We start from the raw sequence: 26,410 nt of genomic DNA, 5'->3' as shown, positions 1-26,410 counted from the left end.
GACTAAATACAGAGGACACAAATGGTGGTTAAAACAAAAAAATACTTACAATGATTCACATAGTAAACACACAAGAGTGCCTACCATCTGCATTGCAAGAACCCACAGAAAACTATTTTCTTCTTAAACCTCAAGAAAGGAAAAAGTCAGATGAAAAAGAATTTAGGTTAACTCTGTGTGTTTTTTAGCCGCTTCCTCCCCACCCCCAAGGATGTTCGCAAATACCTTTCACATGAGCAGGTTCTGCTGTTGCATAGTTAGAGCATGTATGGTCTTCATTTTCTTAGTTGGATTAAGATGTGCTGCTAAAAGCCATAATTCATTATGCACTTCCTGTTCACAGAGTGTGGGAACTTTAAAAAGCACCCCTATTAATGGAGACTTGCTTGCCCTAACAGTCCCTTAAAATAAGTTTAAACAGGTAGTACTGTCCATTAAAAATGTTAAGCTTTGTGAGAAGTGCAGCTTCTCTTAAGGAGGCGCGCGCGCACACACACACACACACACACACACACACACACAAACACACTGTATAGTATGAGTTACACTGACTGGGAAATAAAGGCTTGGATATATCTAATGCCAATATGATGTATCTGACTTTTAATCTTCCTGCGGAAATGGGTCACTTTTAAAACAACGCAGATGTGCTGCTCATAGCCCAGCTGTGGGTTCTTGGTAAAACTGAAACATGCCATCTTAAAAAAAATATTGTTTACTGTCTGCCCTTTGCTGCTGAAGAACAAATAGTCCTGTATCACAGACAGCTCTGAAGGCATTTTGCCAAGTTGCATGTGACCAAGAATTAATAATAATTCTTATGAGCCTTCTTTTGTCTGTCAAATTTAATTTGAGCAGAGCAGTCGGCATCAGAGCTGACTTTCAGACGCATGCGCACGCACAGAGCCTCAAATGACCTGAGGATGCGCTGAGAGTTTAATTTTATATGCATCTCTTTTATCAACTTAAAATATGTGTCTTTGGTGCTCAAGGTGTTCATTCGGTGCTTACATGCAGAAGTGAGACAAAGTGGATACCTAAGAAAAAGTACACTAGGTTCCTGTTTTTTGTGAGGCTCTCATTCTGCATGGGCTTCGTTTGTTCTCCCAGGGGAGCAGCATGGAATGAAGTCTGCACTGATGGGACTGAATATGGATTGGTACCACATTTTCCTCCCCATTTCAGAACTAAGGTGTGGAAGGACAGCTTGTTCAAAGGGTTGATTTCAGTAAACATCTCCCTATTCTTTATGGCTTAAAGCGTCCTTTAATTATTCATTTCCTGATTGCAGTCCACAGTTGGCAACGGTCTCTTCCACCTCATGTGTTTTCCAGTGGCTCCTTCTCCTGGTTACCAACTCTTTAATTCATTTCCTGAACTGAGCTAAATAAAGGGCCACTACCTGGGAGAACCAGGAATTGATTCAAAACACCCCAAATGGAGAGATCTTTGTGGCCTGTAATCCTAAACACAATTTCTAAGTAGTAAGTCCTGAATAGAATTTACTTTTGATTAAATAGTATCTTGTCTGTGAGAAGGAGCCCTGCAGGTTGTTGTGGGGAACAGAGTGTCATATTGTGGTGTGTGTGCCATGGTTTTAATTTGACTTTCAGCTGATTGCTGAAGACCATCACCTTAGAAACATGCAAGGGCCCTTGGACTCAGTTACGCAGCTGCAAATAAAATGTTTTAAGTGCAATATATAATGGGACACTTCAATGTATTTTTTAAAAAAAAGTCTTTTAAAAAGCATTTTCAGAATGGTTTTTATATGTGTGTTGATTTCACCCTTGTGTGGAAAAAGTTCTAAAACAGAGGCTGGAGATGCAGCAGCCATAAGTAACTCCATAGTCCCCCACACCCCAATCAGGGAAACACAGCAAGGCCTGTATCTGTTACCAGTTGGAACAGGGGTAGGAAACCTAAGGCCCGGGGGCCAGATGTGGGCCAATCGCCTTCTCAATCCAGCCTGCGGATGGTCCGGAAATCAGCGTGTTTTTACATGAGTAGAATGTGTCATTTTATTTAAAATGCATCTCAGGGTTATTTGTGGGGCATAAGAATTTGATCATTTCCCCCCCTTCAAAATATAGTCCAGCCCACCACATGGTCTGAGGGAAGGTTGCTGACCCCTGAGTTGGAGGGTTCTTGTGCTCTGTTAGACAGACAGACAGTCTGACACTCTCTCTCTCTCTCTCTCTCTCTCTCTCTCTCTCTCTCTCTTTCTTTTACTTTTCTAACATGTAGATGGGACCTGCTTTCCTGTTCTGTTACCCCACACTGCTGATAATTATAATTTGTGTGTGAATACAAGAACTACAAGGGTGACCGAGTTGCCTGTGCCTTTGCCACTGTGGCTCTTGATTGGGTAGAAAGGGCATATGTGATTGTCCCCACCTATGTACTTCTGGTATTCATGGATCTCCTGCAGTAGTTTTTGTTGGTTTAGCTTAGTTTATTTAATAACTTGCTTTTTAAGTCCCAAGGGACTCTCCCAGTGTGACTTAGAATTGTTAAAACAACAAGAAAACAGTAAATAGTGATAAAACAATCTAGTGGCAAATCTGATTGGGATGGCATTTGATCTACTGGAGGTGCCCACGAAGATGGGGGGGGGGTGCAATTATCACTTAGTTGCCCTCCTATTGCAGACCTCTGTGGAAAATCCATTGTTTGGCTTGGGGAAACCCTCTAGAATAGTGTGAAAGGTGACGTGGGGGTAGGGCTGTAGCAGGAAGAGGGGGACATAGAAAATCACCCCCTTCCTCTTTGCTTAGCAGCCAGGAACATAGGAAGCTGCCTTATACTGAGTCAGATCATTGGTCCACCTACCTCAGTATTGTCTACCCTGACTGGCAACAGCACCCCAGGCTTTTAGGGAGGGTTCTCTCCCAGCCCTTTCTGGAAATGCCAGGGATTGGACCTGGGACATTCTGCATGCAAGGCAGATGTTCTGCCACTGAGCTATGGCCCTTCCCTCCATTGGACACCACCACTGGATCAAAATCTGCATGGAGTTACGTAGTGGATTTCAACCAATAAATTAAGCCATTTGAGCAGCCAGAAATCCCAGTATAAAAACCAAATAAAATACCAAGGCTGCAATCCTATAGCAATTATTTGAGCATCATTCTGAAGGACTTACTTCTGACTAGACATGCAGAAGATAGGTTATACAATGTCTAAAAATAAGCTCCCAAAAGAAATCAAAGTCAGTACCAGGAGAGATTTGCACTGTTGGTACGCCACAACTGAAAAGGCCCTATTTATGGTCACCCCTCTTCTCTAAAAGTAAGGGCACCCAGAAAGCGGTCTCTGGTCTTAATACATGTGCGAGAAGCCCATCCCTAAGGTACCCAGATTACACCATGGGGAATTGGCTGTCATTAAAGGGTGGGATTCAGCTAACAAGTTCCACCAGCGGAAGCCTATACAAGGACTTCTGCTAGTGCCATGGGGCTTCCCTCCTCTGCTTCGCTTACTACCCCACTGAGATACCGTACCTCCCAGAACAGTGCACCAGGGAGCAGTGTAGAAGAGTGGGCAGACCACTCCATTAGGCAAGCAGAAATGCTTACACTGATGGAGCGATCCTACGTTGAATTCATCCTGCAGCTTGGTGTGACCAAATGGGCCTCCCTCCCCCCCCCCCCTCCATATTCCTCTCTGTCTTCTGCTTGGAAAGAAACCTGCAGCCGTAGCACCCTGCTGTAGACAATGCTCACACAAAGCAATGTGTTTCTTCAAGCGAAGTGTTTCTGAGATAATAAATTAATAATGATTTCACACTACAGGATTTGTGTGTGCTGCGTGTGCCTCTCCAAACAAGGATAATCTACTTGCTGAACACAGGTTCTGAGCATGTACAGTTTGAATAGTCGGGCTCAGGCATGCTGACCGTGAAGTTTTTATGAGGTTTGGAGTGTTGTGTTACATAAATGCTTAAATGCATTCTTGGATGGAATGAATAAAGTTCTCCTGACGTCGGGAACATTTTGTGTTTATAGCCTGATTTGTGGAGTTTAGTTAGCTCCAGTATCTCCCCCAAAATGGCTGGATCAGACCTTGGTGGTTGGTTGGTTTTTGCTGAAAAGTATTTATTAAGATTAACTCTCTACACTAGTTGGTTTCCAGGAGCGCAGTAGAAGCAGTGGAGGAACGGAGCGAAAGCAAGCAGCATAGACTCACACACGTTAATGTTCTCATTAAACCATAGTTTGTTTTTAACTGTTGTTTAATGGGGAATGCAAACGAGGCTACCTGGAAGCAAGAGGTGCCAATAATTGTGGGTTAGTCCAGCCCATCTCTCATTCTGAATATTCTCAGTTAGAACATGTTGAAATATGGGGAAATTTGAGCCTTGATTCCAAAAGTAGGCCCAGGATGTTTTGGTACTTGTAAGGCTTATGCTGTTATCTACTGCTCAGATTGCTTGAAGTGTTATCGGTCTGAACACTCTCAAATGTGGAAGCAAGTCGGCAAGCAAATAAGTAAATGGATTCACTTCGCAAACTCTGTTGTAAACTGCAGGCCTTTTATCCTATCTATCCCAAAAGTGAGACAGCGGCATGTTTTACTGCTAGCTTGATTAAAAATTAAGTGTTATCACAGGCTGAGGTGCACGTAAAACACTTGTAGGTCTGCTCAGACCGCTCCTGACAGCCTCTGGTCTCCTAACAGCTTCTCAATTGAGAGTTGGTAAAATACTTGCATTTTGCCTAAGCAGTAGCCTTCAAGGGAGGCGGGGGGGGGCGCGGATATCTGCTGTAAATGGCCAATAACAAAACAAACAAACAAACAAACAAACAAAAAACAGTGAAATGCTTGGTTTGCATTTCAACAGTATAAGCAAGAATCCAGTTGTCTAGTGGCTTGGTAACAATTTTAAAACATGGCAAATATATTAGTTAATCATATGGATGCAATCAGTCCTATAGGTATTGCATCTTAATGCAGCCAATGTTTTCTGCACCAGTGCAACAGATATACAGGTGCTTAAGGTGTTATAAGGGCTCTGTTCACCACAAAAGTTCAATTACTACAGCAGCATGTACATGGTACTATTATTATTGTATCCCACCTGTTCTCCCAGGAGCATAGTTCTGCTCCCCACCCCATTTTTATCTCCACAACAACCATGTGAGTAGGTTAGGCTGAAAGCTAGACTTCATTCAGATGCTAGTATCTCAGTTGATTAATCCAAGATATGCACCATATCTTTGAATTTCTCCTTCCCTCCTCTCCTCTCTTCTTTTCATGCTTCAGCTGAAGAATTTCAGGGTTAATTAACCATAGTTTTGTCTGATGTCTAAACTGGGAATACCAGGATTAGAACAAAGGGTGCTTCCAGACGGGTGTTTATTGTGGTGTTGGTTCTCCTCATGCATGTAAGGTTTTTGTGTGTGTGTGTGAAGTCCACATGATGTCATCGACATCAAAATGTCAGTCCATATTTCCCTCCCATTTAATCTTGATTTACCTTTTCCGGGGGAAATCCAATAAGTAAAAAAAGCTGTTCATTATGACTTGTTTGCAAATTAAGCCCCCATCTGGAAACATCCAAAGTAGCATTGTAAACCACAGCTTGAAGTTAGTTTAAGAACCTGGTTTGCTCTGAGCCTGGCAACAATAATTTCCCAGTATGGATGTAACAAGAAACTATAATTAATTAGCTCAGGGAGACTTCAGTTGTGGCACATAAGAAGGGAAGAGGGAAGTGGTAGCTTGGGGAGAGAATGAGTAGCGAGCAGAAGACTTGTGCACAACTCAGCTTCAGAGAGCAAAATGTCATTGCAATATGAAGAACTAAGAGTAAGGAAATCTTTTTTTCTTTTTCTTTTGCCATACTGATGAATGCAAAAACTTTTAAACTAATTAATGGGAGCTGCAACAAGCTCTTGTAGTGTGGAGTGTTCCTGTTCAGAGTGCAAGCCAGCCAAGCCATGGAGAACTGAGCTTGCTATTAATGTGTGTATACACGCGCACATACACATGTATATGGTGAAGGTAACTCATTGTAACAGCACAGCTGAAGCTGCACATGGATAATGCCAACCAAATTGGCTTTAAGTCTTCACACAGAATGGTATCAATTATCTGGGTGTTGTTTCACTTAGAGAAAAAAGAATTTCTTTAGAGAAAAATCTGGTCAGGGCTAGGAATATTGACAAAATTGATGCCAAGGGTTACTTCCTTTGTGGGCCTGGGATGGCCTTCCAAGCGAGAGAAAAACCTAAGGATGGGCAGATAATGGCAGGTTTTCGTTTTCATTTTAGCAACTAAAAACCCTAAAGTCATTCCTCCACACATAATGAGCCACCACAGTCTTCTTCTGCATCATCACAGTGGTTGTAGCGTTTTAACTTTTGCTGTGTTGAGCAGCCAAGCTGGCAGACTGCATCAATGAAGAGATTTTATTTCATCCCTTTTCCTTGCCATGGCTTATGTAATTCCTTTCCATGGCAACTCCTTCCAGAGATGCACCAGCTTTCTGGCTGGTTCCTCCTACTACCGTGGGAATGGTTCGACCTGTTTGCTAGCCATTAGGAATTCAACCTAAGATTGGGGCAGGAGAATACTCAATTCTTGTGTTTTGGCCCCAAAGGGAGCATCACTGGAACACTGGGAGTTTGTCTCTCCACACAACTGGCAGTGTTAAAATGTCAGCTGTGTGCTATGTAGGTAGATTAGGAATGAACACCTGCTACTATAGTCATACGTTGTTGCATTCCAGCTCCCATCAGCCCCAGCCAGTGTGTGTAATGGTCGAGGGTGATGGGAGTTGTCCAGCAACATTTGGAGGGCCTAGGTTAGCCACCCTCGAGTTATAGGATTAAGCTGACACTTGTTAAAAATCATAGCGAGGCAGCATATAGATACTCAAGAAAATGTAGAGCTACGCAATCATCCTCCGCAGATGGAATAACAAGTATATTACCAGATTCAACTAAAGAGTCCTGCTAGTGGAAGCCTGTGCAAGAACTTCTGGGAGCGTAACGGGGCTTTACTGCTCTCCCCTGCTCTGTGCCCTCTGTGCCCCCCATATTTGCTTGGGGGGCATTGGGAGAACCCCCATAACAGTGCATCAGGGGGAGAGGAGGGGTCATTCAATCTAGCAAGCTGAAATATTTGCACTGATCCAACAATTGCCATAGCGCTATGCTGAATTCCTCACAGAGAGTCACAGCTGAAGGAAGATGGATCGCTCTACAAAAGAGATCCAGGATGACCTTCAGGAGTGTAGGGAAGTTGGGTTGCAACCTGGAGATTCCCTGCTGGCTTTATATTTGCTGCAGAATTTTGAGATGAGGCAGCTTTGCTTATTTCTGCCTCTTTCCTCCTTTTATTTATCACCGTCTGAGCAGCAACATCTAGAATCCTGGTTCCTACAAGAAGGAAGGGAGAGGGAAACAAACAGAAGATGTGACTACAGCTCCTGGGCAATGACAGCAAAAATAATGCTGGCTTTCTTAATTACAGTGGTACCTCGAGTTATGAACTTAATTAGTTCCGGAGGTCTGTTCTTAACCTGAAACTGTTCTTAACCCGAGGCACGCTTTCGCTAATGGGGTCCCCCGCTGCCACCGTGCGATTTCCGTTCTCATCCTGGGGCAAAGTTCGCAGCCCGAGGTACTGCTTCTAGGTTAGCAGAATTTGTAACCCGAAGCGTTTGTAACCCAAGGTACCACTGTGATTTTGTTGGAGGTGGTATTACCGAGATTAGTGAGCAGTGTTGATACCACTGGTTTCACTGCACATGCCAAGCATAAATTTCCTTCAAGGAATTAGGTCTTTTGTCAACCCTTTATGACAGAAACTGTGCCCCTTTGGATGTTGTTGGACTACAAGTTTCATCATCCCTGATGTTTTCCATGCTTGCTGAGGATTATGGGAGTTGTATTCTGTCAACATCTGAGGCGCCTTAGGTTCTCTGTGTGGGGAATCGCCAGAATATATTTGCTTCCAGACAGGATTGCCATTTTCCTCAAAAAGCATATCTGTATTTATTATTACATTTATATCCCACCTGCAAGAAGCTCAAGGTAGCGTACATGGTTCTCTCTTTCCTCAGTTTATCCTCTCAACAGCCTTGTGAGGTAGGTTAGGCTGACTGAAGGTAACTGGCCCAGGTCAATAATGTGACTCGACTTTATTTTAGTAATATCTGGTTTCTATGCTCTCTTGTGGCAGGATATAAATCATTCCACAGTTGGTGTGGAGGTGGTGATGTATTTTGAAATATTTTGTTTCCCAAACCACTGATTCACTTGCAAAGAAAATATAGATATGCTTAAATATATTTTTCAATCCCGAGTGATGGAAGATAGGCCCACCATGCAAGTTTCAGGAAATAGCTATTATATGATGGGGAAGGCTGGAACAAAAGATATTCTGACACACAGTGCCAAGCCCTTAAGAATAATGGTTGAAAGCAGAACGCTTAATATGGCTTAATGGCACAAATATGTTGAAACACCAATGTAATAAAAACAGTGCAAGTGGGATTTGAAAAGCAAATGGGAAAATATTAACATGAGAATGCATCTGGAAGGATGGGTGGGAGTTTAAAAGTGTCCTCATGTTCTCCTGGCAAACGCAGTGGTGGTTCTGGTTCTTATTAGAACAATTTAGAAGTCAACAAACTGCTGACCTTAATTAAGAATCTTTTCATAATCTATCATCCTCTTCCTACAGCAGTTCCTTGCTAAATAATCTTAGGAACTTGTTTTGAGCTGGGAAAATGTGTGTCTTGAATGCTCAGCTTGTCTGGAACAAAGTAGGGTGTTTTTTTAACCATCTTTAAAATGAAAGCTATGAGTAATAGGAACCCTGAAAATTATGGGTTATGACTGAATAATAAAATAAAAGAAATAATAGGCAGTACTTGGGTAACGATATTCTGTAACTATAGAAGCAAAAGTATATTTCTAGAGTAGGTTAGGTTTGCATTTTTTATCAGTCCATCTCCACGCAGAAGATTACTTTCTTTAATCCCTGCCTGATACACAGGATAAAAGCAGGGATACCAGCTTTTGAGTTGTAGGAAAGAACCTGATAAACTGAAAGGAGAACTTTGTGGTGTGTGGAAAGGACCCTTTTAGAGGGAGGAGGAGAGAAACCAGCCAACAAGATGCTGTGGAATAATTAAAGCAGAAATATTCCTGAGATGGCCAAAATCATGATCAGATGCAGGAAGGATCAGGTCCACTGACGTGCTAGGATTAAAACCACAAGTTCATTGCTAGTATATTCATAGCCTTGCAACAGTTTCCCAATCACAATTCTGGCTCAGGATATAGAACAGTGGTTAATACACAGCTCATTTGATTTTTTTATTGTTAATTTTATTTTCTACATTTTACTTTTTGTTTGTAAACATCTCTGGAATCTCATATACCCACCCTGGGGTGTTCATTTTGAACCTTTGATATATTTTATGCCACTCTGTGTGAAAGAAAAGCCTTTGCAGAATTACTGGAATGGTAGCTGGGGAAATAAAACCATCCCACTTGGTTGGGCAGAAGGCTGCTCTACAAGCTTTGCCAGCTGCCTTCTGCTGAAGATGATTGGATTGGGTTCAGTACCGTTCAAGGAAGCTGTGTGATATTTTATGCTTCCTTTCTTACGGGAATAAGGGCTACTGGACATGAGTCCACAGTGTTGTGAAGCAACATTTTCAGTAGCTGTGGCAGTTCAGTTGCCTGGGAGACACTTAATTCATGTGAATTTGGGGCGATGGCTCAACCCTGCTCTCTCCAGAGTACAATGAATGAACAATTGACTTGTCTCCTAAATATTTGCCCAGAAAATATTGACCCTTAGTTGGTGTATTGCTGACTCAAATCGAAGAGGAATGTTGAAAAGGCCCAGTTGAAGAGGAATGTTTTTGCCTGGTGCCCAAAAACATACAATGAAGGTGCCCGGTGAACCGCCCTGGGGAATGATTATATAAATAATAGGAGGAAATTTTATGGGTGTGCTTCATACTCATAAAGGAACATTGTGAGGTGTTCCCCGCCATACACAGCTGGACAGTGCTCCACACTCCAGTATGGAAACCTCCTGTGTTGAATCTAGTGTTGCATATGCAGAGTTCCATTCATGCAACGGGACTTTCCCCTGCCTCTCCTCTCCCTGCTCACCCTCAAAATCTGCTCCAGAGTGGAGATGAGTGGAAAGTTCCATTGCACAAATGGACATCTGCTGAGTAGTAGTGTTGGACAGGACCCACGTAGAGAAGGGTGGATACATCAGCATAACAACTGGGAGATAAGAACCTTGGAATCTGGAGCTCTTGGCAGCTCTTGGCTACTGGGGAAGGCTGGGCTGATGTCCACTTTTTTCCTGGAGTAACAAGGGAGCTGGCAGTTCATCTGAAAATCGAGTGAAGAGAGAGCTTTTTTTATTTTTTAAAAAAGCATAAATTAATACAATGTTTAAATTCAGATGAAATCTGACATCTTTGATATGTGTATTGTTAACAGCAGGAGATAATGAGTGGGATGAAATTGATTTTCAACTTTTTGAATTGTTCAGTAACATATGACGGGTGAAAAAATGTAATTCATTTGTTTGGGAAGGTTATATCTCCAAATTATGCCACTTTTAAATTTTTATTAAGACCAGTACATTGGATTTGGGAGAGCAACAGTGTTCTAAATGACTGGCAGTCGTTAATATAATTACTCTTGCAGAAGGATGGAGTGGTGAAGCAATTCAAACCTGTTTTTGTATCGGGGTTGGCTCACATGCTTGTAACATTCCTGTTTGTAGAAAGTCATACTAAATTAAAACACACACACACACACACACACACAAGCCCACATTTTACTCAAATATGCTTCACATTAAATGGCTAATGCAGCATGTTTATGGGTAAAGCTTCCTCCAAAGGAGCTAAGCTCTGAACTCACATGATTGGTGTTTATGTTAAGTAGGCATTCCATGCCATTGTAGTCTGTGTTTATGTTTCTATCTGAAATCACTACATTCCACTGTTGTTGCCTCCTCCCAAAAAACTGCCTGTTATACCAATGGCTTTGCTTGGCTGCATGTATTGAATATATCACAAAGAAAAAAAGTTTGCTACCATGCTTGCTTAGGACACAAGTCTCTAAACACATTTGCACGCTACTTCTCCTTGTGTTGGGGAATAAGCCCTTATGCAACACAAAAATGAAGTGGACATTTTGCTCAAATGGTGTGTGAGGGGGAAAGCTCTTCCTAAGGTGACCCTTCTCCCTGCCTTTGGAAGCCTTATGCAAATCTGCTGCAGGCGATGGACTGTGGGTAGAAAGGTAAAGGCAAAGGACCCCTGGATGATTAAGTCCAGTCAAACTTGACTGTGGGGTGCCGCACTCATCTGGGTCATGTGGCCAGCATGACTAAACCGCTTCTGGCGCAATCGGACACCATGGCAAGTGCCAAAGTGCACGGAAACGCTGTTTACTTTGAGTAACCTCAAGGGAGGAGTGTTTCCAGCTACCCCAGCCCCTGTCTTTGGAAGCCTCAGTGGTGCCTGAACTGCTGCTACCAAAGGCGCAGTGATCCTTTGGGGAAACTGAGGGAAGCAGTGGCTAGAATATCTAGGACCGTGGCGAAATGGTTCATAATCCCTTGTTATTTTTTCCTACTGCAAAGATGTGTAATGCTGCTACATTTATAGTATACAAGTGTTGTTTTTTTGTAAGCTGTTGCATTTGCCATTATGCTGCTGTTAGGAAATGGTTCTTGCAAATGCTGATTTGTGGCGTATTGCTGTTGTCCTTGTTGCAAGACACTTTGAGCATAAGTGTATGCGTGGAAAAAGAAAACGAAAATTAAGTGGTGATGAAATGCAGCCTTGGTCCTGTTCCACCCAAGAACAGCCTGATGTCAAGCTGGTGGAGCCTTGTCCTACCCACTAATCAAAATACCAAGGAGCTAGGTGTGGATGATCAAATTTTTTTAGTCTCAGTGGAGGAGTGTCCTCAAAGTCAGGGCTTTTCTAGAAAATACCTATTTTGATGGAAAGAAAACTAAAGCAGCAATCAATGGTTCAGTTATGAGACTTTCCCAGAAGGGAGAGAGATTGGGGGGCAGAGGGAAGAAAGGGTTGTTGGCAGGAACATCCAGAGCGGTGAGGCGGTGCCACACCATTGCCCTCCTGACAGCAATGGTGCTGCTGTTTTCCAGCATGGGTAGGGAGGCAGGTCAGCTTGGTGGGAAAGTTGGGGTTGTGCAGGGTGGGTGCACCGGTGGAAGTGCTCTGTCACTCTGTGAGCATGTCCTTGACCTCACAGCTGTACAGTCTTGCTCCTGGTTGTGGGGGTGAGTTGGTAACACAACTGTGCCGTCTAAATGCAGCTTGAACAAAAGTGGAGGGAGAAGGAGGATAGTTGCAGTGTCACAGGGAGGACAATGGGGTTGGAGAGGAGAGGTGCCGCTGTTACCTACCCTTCCACTTTGTTTTACAAATACCTGAAAGGAAAGAAGACTCTGGGGGAAAGGGGACTGGAGACTATAGAAGTGCAACTCAGGAGCACCAAGAGAAGGAAGGGCTGGTGTGTCCAAGCAGTTATAGGCTTGGGCATTGACTACTTTATTAAAGAAGGGGTGGTTCTGGGTGGGTTCCCAAGCAAAGGGAAGTGATCTTTGGCTTGATTTACAAGGGAGGATGGGGGCTGGAGGTAACTGGCTTTTCTACAGTGAGCTTAGCACTTCCTGTGTGGTGCCCTTCCTTCTAGGGCTCCTGGAAGCCAACCAATGGAGTTTCAGTGAGGCTTTGGTTAGACTGCAACAGGGTGGAGGTAGGATGTTTCAAATGTTCCCTAACTCCTGTCTGGGATCCTATAGTGCTGCCTGGCAAATTGATGAGTTACCAAACTGAAGTGCCTTCTTCCACAAGTTGCATTAGCAGTGCATGGAAAATATGGTACATTGGTCTGGCTTCTTGGGTGCCTGATTTGATACCCTTGTTAATGTTCAATGTGCGGCTGGTGATTGGAAGCCACAGTAATGCAAAGTCTTCCAATAGGCAGGGGTACTTTGTCCTTTTCCTGTTGCTAAGCTACCACTGTTAAAAGCCAGAATACATCCTGCTAGCCACACAGCTGAAGAAAAATTTAACTGCTCAGTCTCTCCCAAAGGGAGAGTGTAATGCCTGCTTCCTCATCCCCATCATAGAGGGCTACATTACTGCATCATTCATGAACCCTGAAGTACATTTCTGTCTCCCCCCCCCAACAGTGCCAACATAAATAAGTCTGGTTTGTTGTTTGGGTTGGAAAAAATCGTACCGAAAGCTGTTATGGCCAGAAGGTCATGTGCCAGTTTTTCATTGCCCATAGCTTAGCAATGACAATGTAGCATTTTGTTTACTTCAAAGTTAAACATTAAACACTCCTTTTTTAAAAGAAAAAGAAAAAGAAAAGAGTACCATAGATATTTATGATGACAGGATCATTATTTGGATCAGTAACTTGGCTTGGTTTTGGAGTAGGCCAAATTTCTGTGCTCTCGGTAGTGGTTTTGGGTGTGGCCATCTCTTTCCCTTTATGTTGGGCCAATTTCAGACAGTTGACAGGTGTCTCTGCTGTTCTTCATCTTGTGTCATATGGCTATTCTCTTAGTTCAGGGGAGGGGAAGGTAAGCTTTCTGTGGTGTCCTAGCAACCAATGACATGCTAAACTATATATAGCTGACAAATATGCCCTGTGATTACTTGGAAACCACAAAATGCTTGTTCCTCCCTTCTCCACCTTGAAATGGCCAAGATCTAAGTGCCACAATGGTGGTTGTTAGTAGCTGGCGGGAGAAAACCCAGCCTACAGAAATGAACTGGTTTTTGGCTTGTTGAATTGGTGGGCTGGCCCTTGGAGGCTTCTGTCTGGAGACCTCTGGAGAATCACAGCACCTGCTGTGGCTGCAGAGATCGGTAACTTGTAACTGCTGCCTCCTGTGCTGTTTTTGCTGCATTAACAGCACCAAAGTGACCTCTCCAAGGTGCAAGCCAGCGCACTGTGTATGGAGGTCCTGGGGTGCCCAGACGATGCATTGGGCACCAGCTTGGCTGTAGGAGTTGGCTAAAGGAGGCATAAAAGGCTGGACCTTGAGGTTATAAATATTACGTTTTGGCAGGGTATAGCAATAGTTTTTCCAAAGTTCAAGAATTGTTGTTGTTGTTGTTGTTGTTGTTGTTGTTGTTGTTGTTGTTTTACAGTTGAGTTTGAAAAGCTGCATCGAAAGTGGGGTTTTTTTGGGGGGGTAGTGTGTGTGTATCAGATTTTACTTTGAATGTACTCTTGTAATACTCCAGTGTCTTTAAAAGTCACATTTGAAGTGGAATTTGGCTGCTGCATGTACTTAACATTAATAGCTACTCATAATGAAGAAAAGCTGCTCATCATAAAGGCTAATGGTCAAGAATGTGTATCATCTGCATGTTGCGTTAGACAAAATGAACTGAATAAACACATCAGTTGTACTCTGGCTGACTGAATCCACTAGTTCTTCTACATTAGCCCCAGGAATCATTTAAAATCCAGCAGCAGAGCTCATATTGTGCCTGTAGGGGTTTTCCCTTTAAACTGATTGGCTGTAAGCAGTCTCTTTTCTGGTCTGCTTTGCATGGTCCACACTCATCCAAATCAGACCCAAGCCTATTGGGCCTCCTGCCAGGGAACTTGGAGGAAATGTAGCCAGGCCTGGCTTGGAAGCTGCTTTTGGCTGCACTGCCCCCACAAAGGTTTTTGTTCCTTCCCCATCCCTGTACAAATGCTTCTAACGCCAACTTTTGCTGGTGGGAGGAACACAAAGGGTGTGACTATAGCTAGGCACAATCCACCATTAGCGTGGAACAGTCTACAGTGGTACCTCGGGTTACATATGCTTCAGGTTACATACACTTCAGGTTACAGACTCCGCTAACCCAGAATTATTACCTCAGGTTAAGAACTTTGCTTCAGGATGAGAACAGAAATCGTGCTCCGGCGGCGCAGCAGCAGCAGCAGTGGGAGGCCCCATTATCTAAAGTGGTGCTTCAGGTTAAGAACAGTTTCAGGTTAAGAACGGACCTTTGGAACGAATTAAGTACTTAACCCAAGCTACCACTGTAATCTGGTTTGAGCTTCAGTTTGTTGGCTCTCATCCGTCTATTACTGAGGCAAGACAATGGTCCAGCACCTCCACTGCCACACCTGCAGATGTAAAGGAGAAATAGAGCTGTGTGTCATCAGCATATTGCTGAAAACATACTCCAAACCGCTCTGGATGACCCCACTCAGCGGTTTCATGTAGATGTCAAACAGTATAGGTAATGTGAACGTCAGTTTGCCTAATAGGTAATTATTTCAGTATAAACCTACTGAGGTGAGGAAAGAGCTTCTAGTTATTTACAGAACTTCTTTCACTTGGAACTATTCTATTGAAGTCAATTATGAGGATTGGCTGTTGTATTGGGAATGTTCTATTAATAAATAAGCTCTTGATTGTTTTAGTTAAAAATGATCAAGATTAAACCTTAGTTGGAGTTTATGGAATTCAGAACTATAGGGAGGGAGGTTGCTAGCAGGTACAATGGAAGAACACAACCAATAGTATATGTTGTAGGGAGTAACAACTGTTGCCATATTTGCTGAGAGAGAAGCAGGGCCACAGGTCATGCAGGTTATGAATGTATGAGACTCATTTCATAATTGTTTTTTGGAATGCTAAAACAAATGTTAATGTTTCCTGGCTATTCAAAGCTGCTTTTACTGGAAATAGCTGGCATTCTAAATATACAGAAATAGCAAATCTAGCACATAAAGTGTTGATAAATTGTTAAACTCATTATTTACAGTTCCATTTAAAAGGGAAAATTTTCTAACCCATGTAATTATTGAGTAATTTGTGCTTCAGCAGTTTGTTGCATACATTTTATCGCAATAATGTGATAAAGTGAGCTTGAAGAACTGGGCTTGAAGAGCTGAGAATGTCATTGAATTCAGTGATGCTTTTTCACTCAGTCTTTGATATAGCAGAAGATTCTGCTAAGAGAAGAGGAAGGAGTCAGCTGTTTCCCTCCCCCAATCTGTTCCTTGGGGTAGGGAAGAATCTCCAAAACTGCTCTAGAAGGTGCTGAGAGAAGCTGCAGGGAGAAAGGGGGAAATTGGTGAGAAATCACATCCCCTCTTCTCTTATTAGTGGAGAGCAACACTAGGTCAAAGAATATTCCATGAATTGAAGGGCACCACTGGATACAGCCCCAAGTGTCTTTCTTAGTAAGAAAATTTCCTTTGAACCATCTGTTCGGAAACTGATGCCACTATCCTCTCATGTTGTCGCCTGCAACTATGATGTAAAATGAGGATTCAGAACTCAGGTAAATGGAAATTATATGGTCTGAAGTCCATTGTTAATGGTGTAACATCCTTTAACTGCAGAATATCCCTTCTCAACATGTTCCCTTCTTGCTTCATAACTGCTTCTTCACCTTCTTTTAAAGATGACAGCTTACTGATGGCCACCTGTGCATATTTTCCTTAGCAAATACCGGTAAAACTTATTACCATGTGTTTGAAGGATACAGCATTTGAGCAGTAATATCTCAGTAATATCTCTTCTTTCATATATTGAATTAAATACATGATAATACTTTGAAAATGATCTTCTGCTCAGCACACATTTTGTTGAACAACTTGACTAACTTGCACTTCCTCACTGCTTTCTAAAATTCTGCATGTATCTCTAACATTGCTCCTTCTACTTACTATTACTATGGGTTGTTTGTAACTTTCATTGTGCTTTTGAAACGCCTTCTCTATTCAGTGTGCACCATATATTTATGTTAACATTTTGGTATCATTTTTGGCATCTATAGCTAGCAGTGTTTTTACAGCTGCTTTAGTGATAATTGTGTTTTGGTTTAACTTTCTTCTCATTAACAACAATCTGTTTCCCCACAACTGTAATAGTGAAGGGAAACATCAACAATGTAGGCATATATCGGTATGTACTCTTTTGTTGTAACTTGTTCCTGCATCACTGCTAATGGAGACACTCAACTTTTTGGCAAGTCAAGGTGTTGATAGTGGTGTACAGAGCCCTAAGTGGCTCAGGGCCTGAGTACCTTCCTCAATACCTCCTGATCCTTGCTCTGAGATCAGTGAGGAAGGCTCTGTTCATGGTCCCATCAGTGGGCATTGTCCAATGTACTGTGACTGTAAACAGAGACTTCTCAGTAGTAGCTGTGTGGTAATGGTGCTCCCTCCCTGAAGATGAGGGTACTTCCTTTACAACAGACATTCAGTATCTTCTAACATCTGTCTTGTTGCTAGTTTTTCAAAACTCAGTACTGTGATTGTAATAGCATATTTTACATGTTGATAAAAATGCCTTTAATTTTTTTCCATTTTCTTGGCCATTACCAAAAAGTCCACTTTTTCAAAACTGCAATTATAGTAAAACTGGCTATTTCCACGAACTGTCAGTCCTGTAACATTGAAATTAGGATTTAGCACCCTGGCTTCAATGTATAACATAACGTGGGTCCCACTAATTCACACAAAAGATTACTCTAATCTGTGTTTTCATCTCCCCTTAAATAGCCCAGTAAAAGTTCAGTTAAGTTCCAAGTTGCTGAAAATGTACATTTTGTGTTCTTGAGAGAACTGTAACCAGCAGAGGGCAGTATGAGGCATTCTCTAGTCCAGTGGTTGTCTCAATATGTATGTCTCGAATGTAAGATTAAGGAGGTCCAGATGGATTGTTGTCAGGTGACATACAGGTCTTCATATTGAGCCCGTTTCTTATGTTAAGATAAAGTCAAGAGGGAAGTGCCAGGTTGACCAGATACCGCCTCTTGACTTGCATTATTTCAGCTGAAACATGTGACTCTAATCTACTGCTGAAGCTAAGTGGATCTGGCCTGGGCAGAATACCATCTGGGAGCCATATGTGGCTGTTCTTAGCTCTATGAAGGCAAAACTGGTACAAATGTAATAAATAAATAAGGGCATAATTAAAGCAGCTGTGTCCCCATTTGTGGGAATACCCCCCCCCCCGCAAAAGCTCTCAGAGGGTCTTCTTCCTCTCTTAGAACCACAGATTTGAGGCAGGAAACCAAGTACATATGGTGATACCAAGCAACAGAGAAGTGTTATTAGAACTGCAGGGGGTGGGGGTGGGATATACTTTTTATTGATCTGAAAAAATGACCAAGATCCCATCTGTACTATACATTGAAAGCAGTATCATACCACTTTAAACAGTAATGGCCTCCCCAAAATAATGATGGGAACTGTGGTTTAAGAGCCCTGAGAGTTGTTAGGAGATCCTTTTTCTCCTCACCAAGCTAAAATTCACAGAGTAGTTTAGCAATCCATCCCTTCTCCCAGGGAACTCTTGGAATCGTAGCTCTGAGAATAGGATTCTCCTAACAACTCTTGGTATCCTTCCCAGGATTTGGAGGAGTAAGCCATGACTGTTTTAAGTGGGATGTTACTGCTTTAAATGTATAGTGCAGATGGCAGCTGAATATATTTGGAGGCTTAAGATTCTGGGAAGATCTGGTAGGGGAGGAGGGTGTGATTAGGAGTGAGAGAAGAAGTAAAAGTTAACTGCAGACTGAGGGCAGTAACTAGCTTTTAACTGCAGCAGCAGGCCACAAATAGGAAGTTGTGGCACAGTTAATTGGCAAGTTTGTGGGACCCAGGAAAAGTTCAAACTCTTGGTTGGCCAAGATAATAATTTGTTCAGTGCCAAATTTTTGTATCAAACGTAAGTGTGGGATGATTCTTTCCTTCTTGAGGCTTTTCCTACCTGTGTCCTCTTTTCCCTGTTCTGTACTGGAAAGTGACTGGTGTGAAGAAAGAGACTTATAGGCCATTCAATTGTGATGAATGAGGAACAATTTACCTCACACCTTGGACTGTTTACCTAACCTATTGAGGTAAAGTGGAGGATTATGATCTCACCAAAGAATTTTCTAGATTAGGCTGCAGTTCCTGGAATTCTACTATACCAGATAAGACACCTGTATGGCCTGTTGCAATGGCCATGGTCATACTCAATTTATATATCACATTTTATGTCTGTGCTCAGAGCAGTTCACATAAGAAACAAAAACCATCTAAATACTGTGGTACAGTAACAATACATAGTATAAAAAGTATACCTGAAAACATTACACTAAAAACCCCAACCATTAACAGTTCATTTGGTATGCATCAAAATGTCACCAATCAGGTTCACCAATATAGCAAGTAAAAAGATATTATAACTTCACACTCAAACCCAGTAAAATTAATACATAGTAATCCCCACCCTTTTATGCTTCAACCCAAGACAAGAAAATCCCCTCAGAGCTATCACAAAGGCTCCCAGGGGCTAGAGAGCGGTACAAGGTACACAGAAACAACAATTTCCTGATACGCAGGCAATTGTGAAGGAAACAGTAGGAAGCTTTTACGTATTTGTGGACAGCTGATGGTACAAGTCACATAGCTAAAGGGTGTGGGGTAAAACAAAGGTGTGGGAGGGGACAGAGTTAATGGTGGAGGTGGGTATTTCAGTGCAGCTAAGTGCTGTACTTAGACTTCAAATTTCAGAGGGTGGTGATATGTGGCAAGTAACAAAGTTGAAAATATGGAGAAGTGTTTAAGGAGGAGAACAGTTGACTACCAGGCTGGAAAAGGAAGAGGCTGCCAAAATACTGTTTTGTTGCTTTCTCTTAAAGCTCCATGAAACATGAGTACTTTGTATACGCAAATTGCTACTGAATGTTTAATAATAGGCCTTTCACTGTGTTGGCCTGTAGGGTTGCCAAGTCTCTCTCTCCTCACAGGGCCAGCGGGCCAGGGAGATGAGCCAGTTAGTTCAAGGATGTTGCCTGTTTGAGCAGGAAGTGGATGTTGGTGGTACATTGTGATTTTTTAATTTTTCTTTAAGTTTACTTCAAACAAATCTCAAGTGGAGGACTGATGGACTCATTTGCATGTGTTTCCAAAGCATATGTTTTATGTCTTTGTTAGCATTTGCTTCTTAGGTTCTTGCTTTTACAGGACAAAAAAATAAATAAAAATACTTAGATTGAAAGTGTATGCTGGAAAAAGGGGAAAGTTTAAATTCACTTGAGGGTTTAAGTATCCTTGTGGGTGTGGGCAGGAAAGACTGAGGGTGGGCCTTGTAGAAAATAGCTTTCTCTCTTGTTCCAGCTCCTTTACATGAAATTGGTCTTCTAGTGAGCAAGTTAGGCCCTTTAACTTAACACCATCCTTGTCTATGCAGGCTGAACTGAGTTGGAGTCTACAGGTTTCCCACCTGTGTAATAATTTCATAGCACCTGAATACCTGACAATCCAGTTAATTATGGTTTTAAACAAATGAAAATTCACAGGAGAGAAGGGGCCTAGAATGCCATATCTGTTAAGGATAAAATTCCACTGAAACAATTGACTCCATGTTTGAAAAAAAAAATATATAGCATGTCATGCCAATCAGGCTCATGGATTTGCTAAAATTATTCAAAAGTTGTACATTAAGGCTAGAAGTCTGTGGGTGGTTAACTGGGATTAACCTTGAATAGCATACTTGAACTTCTCAATAAACATGTTTAAGATTAAATTTTATCATTTTTTTATTATGTGCCCATTTTATGTTTTAGTATTTACAAGCAGCAAGGTAATATGTTTATCTACAGGATGGGATATTAATTAAAAATTACACATAGATTAAAAATCAATTACCATGAGCTTCATGAAGTACTGATTCTACAAGTGGAGATATGACAGACAATGTTTAAACTGAAGCAGAAAATGTGAAGAAAACAAATTGTGCATCAAGGGAATTTAGATTCTGAATAATACAAATCAGTTTAAAATGTGTACATAAAATCATTTTGTATGCATGTTGTCAAGTAGCATCTTTATTCATGATTAGTGTTTATGATGCAAATTTTATAATAATACAGGGACAGGAAAAATGCATTGTTATGTAATAGACAACAGGACTGCAGTGTATAGTATTAGATAGGGAAAGCTAATATTTGAAACTATCACAGCCTGGATTTTGCTTTTTAAAAGCGTACATGAAAATCTCAGTGTTAACACCAAGAGAGGTTTTTTTAATGTACTGCCTATACATTAAAATAAATATAAAATGTCAAATTATGCAAAATTCCATGTGTGCCGGTATTTAGAAAAGTATTACTCTTCTCAATAGTATAGGCAACCATGCTCTACCAATTTGCTCTGCCCTGGAAACCAGACATGCTTCTCTGCAGAACGGACCAGTACTAGTTCGGTGTGATAGTGACATTTAAATTTGGTTCAGCTCCGGCTCAGTACTGGGAAAAGTATTATTATTATTATTATTATTTTGGCTTGCAACAGTGCCCTGACTTTCATATAGTTAATTAACTTCAGTTGAGTAGCCATCTGTGGTTGTTCTGGAAAAGACTGATAGAGCCAACACTGGAGTTGTGAAAAGGGAAATACAGTAATAGCTGTAGTAGTAGTATTGCCTGCAGCAAGCTGCTGACATTATTCAAGTACCAATTGGTCTTGTCTGGCACACCAGTCTTTACAAACTTGCTAAATGCCTTGTGGCATGAATAAATTAATCTTGTCTTCCTAGGTGCGCTCTCTCCCTCTCAGACAGATAGTTATTTCTTAAATTGTTGAAATGCCTAGCAGGTGCTTTTGTCAAACATGAATTTACTTTTTCTTTTGCAGTGACTTAGACAGAAACAACATTACAAGGATTACAAAGGTGGACTTTGCTGGGCTTAAGAATCTTCGTGTTCTGTGAGTATGGGGGGGGGGAGTCTCCCTAAAGCAGTTCCTTTTATTTTAGTATTCAGCAGCGATCTACCACAAGCAATAAAATTCCCTCCGTGTTGTCAGTCTTCAGCTGATACACAGCTGTGCTGCATACACTGTATTGAATTTATATGCTAAAAGTACACTTTTCAAAGGTACAATGTCAGGCACATTGCACTTTCCACACTTGATTTTGATAAGTCTATTGTATCGTTTCGCTTGCTTGTAAATTGACTTTACTAAATTAGTAAGCAGGAAGTTCTGTAGAGTTCTGTAGGATATTGACTTAGACTTAAGCAGTGTAGTCCTAAATAGTAAAAGCCGGCTCAGTTCAGCGAGTTCACACCCAGAAAAAGTGTGAATAGCATTACTGCCTAAGTGACATTTCATAAGTGACACCAACAGAAAAACAACAACAGACAATGGTCTGATTTATTGAAGTTATGCTGTGGTAGAAATATCTGTGTGCAAATGTGTTAGCAAACCATTAAATGCTCACTAATAAAATGTGTGACTTTAACAAGTCCCCCCCCCCCACCGAATATGGTTAGTCAAATAAGTCATGTTGAACTCAGCTGAATTCTGGTATTTAGAATTGCAGCCTGAGGCCAGGTTTGTACATGGCTGTTAGTCACTCAAAGACCACAGTAATAACTTGCATGCATGAAAGAGACATTACAGATCTAACACAGACAGATATAAATCAGCTGATAGCTCTTATATAGAGTTTTTCAATTGGTATGGTTTTCTGTTAAGTTGATAACAATACTTCAAGCCTGATTAACACTTGATGCACATGTCATTCAGTAGCTAAGTAGAGCTGATGATTACTACACCCTGTACTGCATAATCCTATATATGTTTACTCATAAGCAAGTTCTACTGTGTTCATTGTCGTCTATTTCTGGGTAATGCATAGGATTGCAACCTTTTTAACCTATTACTGTCTTCTACCAAACATATAAGTTGACGCAAGGAATTCTGTCACCGCCCTTCCCGTATGCCACAGCTAATTTCTATGCCCTTATTAGTCAGTGTCAGTGTCATATGATAGATAAGAAAAGAAACTAATGGATAAACTCATTTTTAAGCAGGAATTGTTTTCATTTGGGGAGGGATGAGTTGGTATCTTCTCTGTTTCCCTAGTTAATATGACTGGTTTTTAGATTGTTTAATAGTTCTATTTTAATGTGAATGTTTTGCAACATTGTATTTTAGTGGTTTGCTATTCGCTGCCTTGAAATCCCTTTGGGATGAAGGCTAGCTGAATATAATAAACATTTGTTTTGGAGAGAGTGGGAAGCTAACCTTTGTGATGTATTCATTTTTTACATAGGCAATTTGAGTAATTTGAAGATTGCTTTTTAACATCAACAAATATCTTCTTCTTTTTTTTCTAAAATAGGCATTTGGAAGAGAATCTAATTAGTGTAATAGAACGTGGAGCATTTCAGGATCTAAAGCAACTTGAACGGCTGTAAGTATTCTCTCTTGCTAAACCATCTAAATTGTACAGTTGAGAGATGGTAAAGCTATCTTGATGTGATGGAGGGTGGGGTAGGGGTGACATAACACATAGTGATACCTCGGTTTACGAACTTAATCCGTTCCTGAAGTCCGTTCTTAAACCGAAACCGTTCTTAAACTGAGGTGCGCTTTCCCTAATGTGGCCTCCCACTGCTGGTGCTCTTCCACCGTTCGGATTCCATTCTTAGACCGAGGTAAAGTTCTCAAACCGGGACACTATTTTCGGTTTTGTGGAGTTCATAAACCGAATCGTTCTTAAACAGGACTGTTCTTAAACCGAGGTTCCACTATACATGTTAACATAGCAGCTGTCTCACTCTGGGGGGTGGAGAAATGGTTTGAGCTTGAGGATGGAATATATTCAAGCTGTTAAAACAGAATAAACAAGTTATGATTGCTATTTTGTGATCTATGAAAAGCACTGAATAATAACCATAATAGCACTACCAGTGTGCATGACATTTTACAGAGTACAAAAGAATAGTTTCTTACAAGAATCTTACAATCTAAAATTCAACACAGGGGAATCAACAGAGTTAGATAATACAGATATTTCAGTTGCACATGCTTTAACTGAGTTGCATGCAGAGTTCCTGAAGGGCATAGGCATCCTAGAATTGTAGAGCTGGAAAGATCCCAAAGTGTCATCTAGTCCAACCTACTGCAATGCGTGAACCACAGCTAAATAATCCCTGATAGATGACCATCCAATCCCTGCTTAAAAACCTCCAATGAAGGAGAGTCCACCACCTTCTTAGGTAGTTTGTTCCACTGTCAAACAGCTCTTACTTTCATAAAGTCATTCCTAATGCTTAGTTGGAATTGCTTTTTGTGTAATTTGAATCCATTGGCTCAGACCCTGCCCTCTGGAGCAGCAGAAAAGAATCTTGTGCCATCTTCTGTGTGACAGCCCTTCAGTTATTTGAAGATGGCTATCATACCACCTCTTCTTCAGGCTAAACATAACCAACTCCATCAGCTGTTCCTTAAGAAGTAGGGAGGTTAATACAAAGGTGGGCTTTAAGGAGAGATGTGAAGTTGTTCTGCCAGACAGTTCTAAGTACTGTATACATGGCAGAAAGGGAGAATGGATGGAGATCTTTGGGTAATTGAAGAATCTGGAGAAGGAACTCTAACGCACAGTGATATATCAGGCTATAAGACCATCACGAGAGATGGTCAGGGAAGCTGTGTAGGACTTTGAAAATAAAGGTAAAGCAGGTTGTGCTAGATCCAGGAATCGACAGGAAGCCAGTGCATAGGGATTTAAGGTGATCAGATGGCCAGGGAATGAATGATTTTGGCAGCAGAATGCTGGATATATGTGAGGGTATAAAGTTGAGAAAACAGAACACCAGAGAGAAGATTGCATAAGCTGAGATAATAGATGAGCAGGGCATGAATGAGAGCTTTTGCCAAGGTGACAGAGAGAAAGGGCTGAATTTCTGCAAAATTGTAAATGGAGAAGCAACATGGTTTGGCTGCAACAGAGTAGAGAGAACATTCAGTGGATAAGGAAAGTGTACAGGAAGAAGAGGTTTGAGGAGAAAAGTTGAGAAGTATTGCATTCTCCCCCCCCCCCCCAATTCATGCACAATGTATTAAACCTTGCATCTTAATATAGTGAGAAAGCTGTGGGGTGTAGTAGTAGTGGTTCTTTTCATCAGAGAGGACAGATAGGAGCCATGTGCTAATATGGTTAGAGTTCAGACTGGCTTATGGTGTTCAATTGCCGTTACTGAAAATCTACAGTTGGCAGCTGAATACCAAAAGGCAGTGTAGGCTCAGCTTAGCATGTGGTGAATAACACCATCTGGCCCAACCTCCAGTAGCATAGCCTGACAAAGCCCACAGTTGCCAAAGGCTCAAATGGTTGTGTAAATGAGTTCTAATAAAATGTGGCCAATCCCTGCAAGTGTTCACATGTCATGGAAAGTGTGACATAATTTGCCGTAGGCTGAATGGGATTGCCTTTTCACTAATGCAGTTTGCAGAGTTCAGTATTGAACATTAGGCCGCATTTTAAAACGGGATTTTATTCATACAATTTCTTTTTTACTCTTGTTGAAAATATTTAATTACACTTGTAGTTTGATCTCTTATATTAGATGAAAAAATATTATTAGCCCTTTTTAATAAAGTAGCTGTTATGACAGCTAGATTCTCTCTGGCCAAATAGTCATTAATATTGCAATAAAATATCACTGGAAATAATACTTGCTTCATTTGTGGTTATTCAAAAGGCATGAAACTTCAATGCCAAATGAATGTTGTTTTAATAGTATTTCACTTGCCGACACATCAAAGTAGAGCTAAAACTACAAACTAAAAATATAGACATTTTTCTTTGAAATTTATTGCTTGTTATGGTTCCTGCATGTAAATTTTGAATATATGAAAAGGTCTATAGATTGTATTCAGGCCAAAAACACACTTGTTGACAGCTTTCAAGTTATGTTACTTTGAAGATTTACGCTTCCTAAAAACTGTAACTTAGATTAAGCATTTGGATGCATATAAGTTCTCAAACCATAATGCAATGATTTACTTTAATAGACAGCAAAATACTTAGGGTGGTTGAAATTACTAAGTGCAAATAAAATGTGGCCTTGGAAAAGGTTGCACCATAGGAAAACTGCTGTTCAGTCAGAGGTGGCGGTGGCTGCTCTGAAATCAGTTATGCCCAGTACTGTGTAGGCAAGTATAGTAGAGCTTCACAATTGCAGAGATGTGAATAGCTGAAAACTTGTTATTCTCATTAAAGGAGAAGGGCCAGTTTAAAAGTCTATTATAGGCTGTAAAAAAATCAATATATTATTGGCTCCATGTAGTGTACATGGTGCAGGTTGTTGATTTGGGTGCTTAGTTCATATGTTGGAATGTAGTTTGTACACATGGAAACTAACTTCCACTCCCAGTCTTCCAGAAGCTGTACTCCAGTGTAAGCCAATTCTGTATATTGGGGAAGATCTAGTTACAGAATCCCATTTTCATGTTTCAGATAAGTTATTTTGACTGTTTTGAGCTGCTTTCATGGTGGGCTTTTTAAAAAGGCTTTACTCTGAGTGGAAAGGTAGCCATTGGCAAATTCGAGATGACTGCAC

General features: G+C 41.2%; 1 protein-coding gene across 2 annotated transcripts in view; it reads left to right on the top strand.

The window, feature by feature from the left end:
- Positions 1-26,410, top strand: part of SLIT3 (slit guidance ligand 3) — a 413,892-nt gene that overhangs the window by 7,157 nt on the left and 380,325 nt on the right. For both annotated transcript variants that reach the window (XM_079964761.1, XM_079964760.1), the window contains exons 2-3: positions 21,693-21,764; positions 23,185-23,256. In XM_079964761.1, the coding sequence (XP_079820887.1) occupies positions 21,693-21,764; positions 23,185-23,256 (144 nt within the window). The remainder of the gene's footprint in view (positions 1-21,692; positions 21,765-23,184; positions 23,257-26,410) is intronic.

The sequence above is a fragment of the Podarcis cretensis genome (genome assembly GCF_951804945.1).
Source record: "Podarcis cretensis genome assembly, chromosome: 2".
NCBI lineage: Eukaryota > Metazoa > Chordata > Lepidosauria > Squamata > Lacertidae > Podarcis > Podarcis cretensis.
This window is presented reverse-complemented; position numbering and strand designations above follow the sequence as displayed.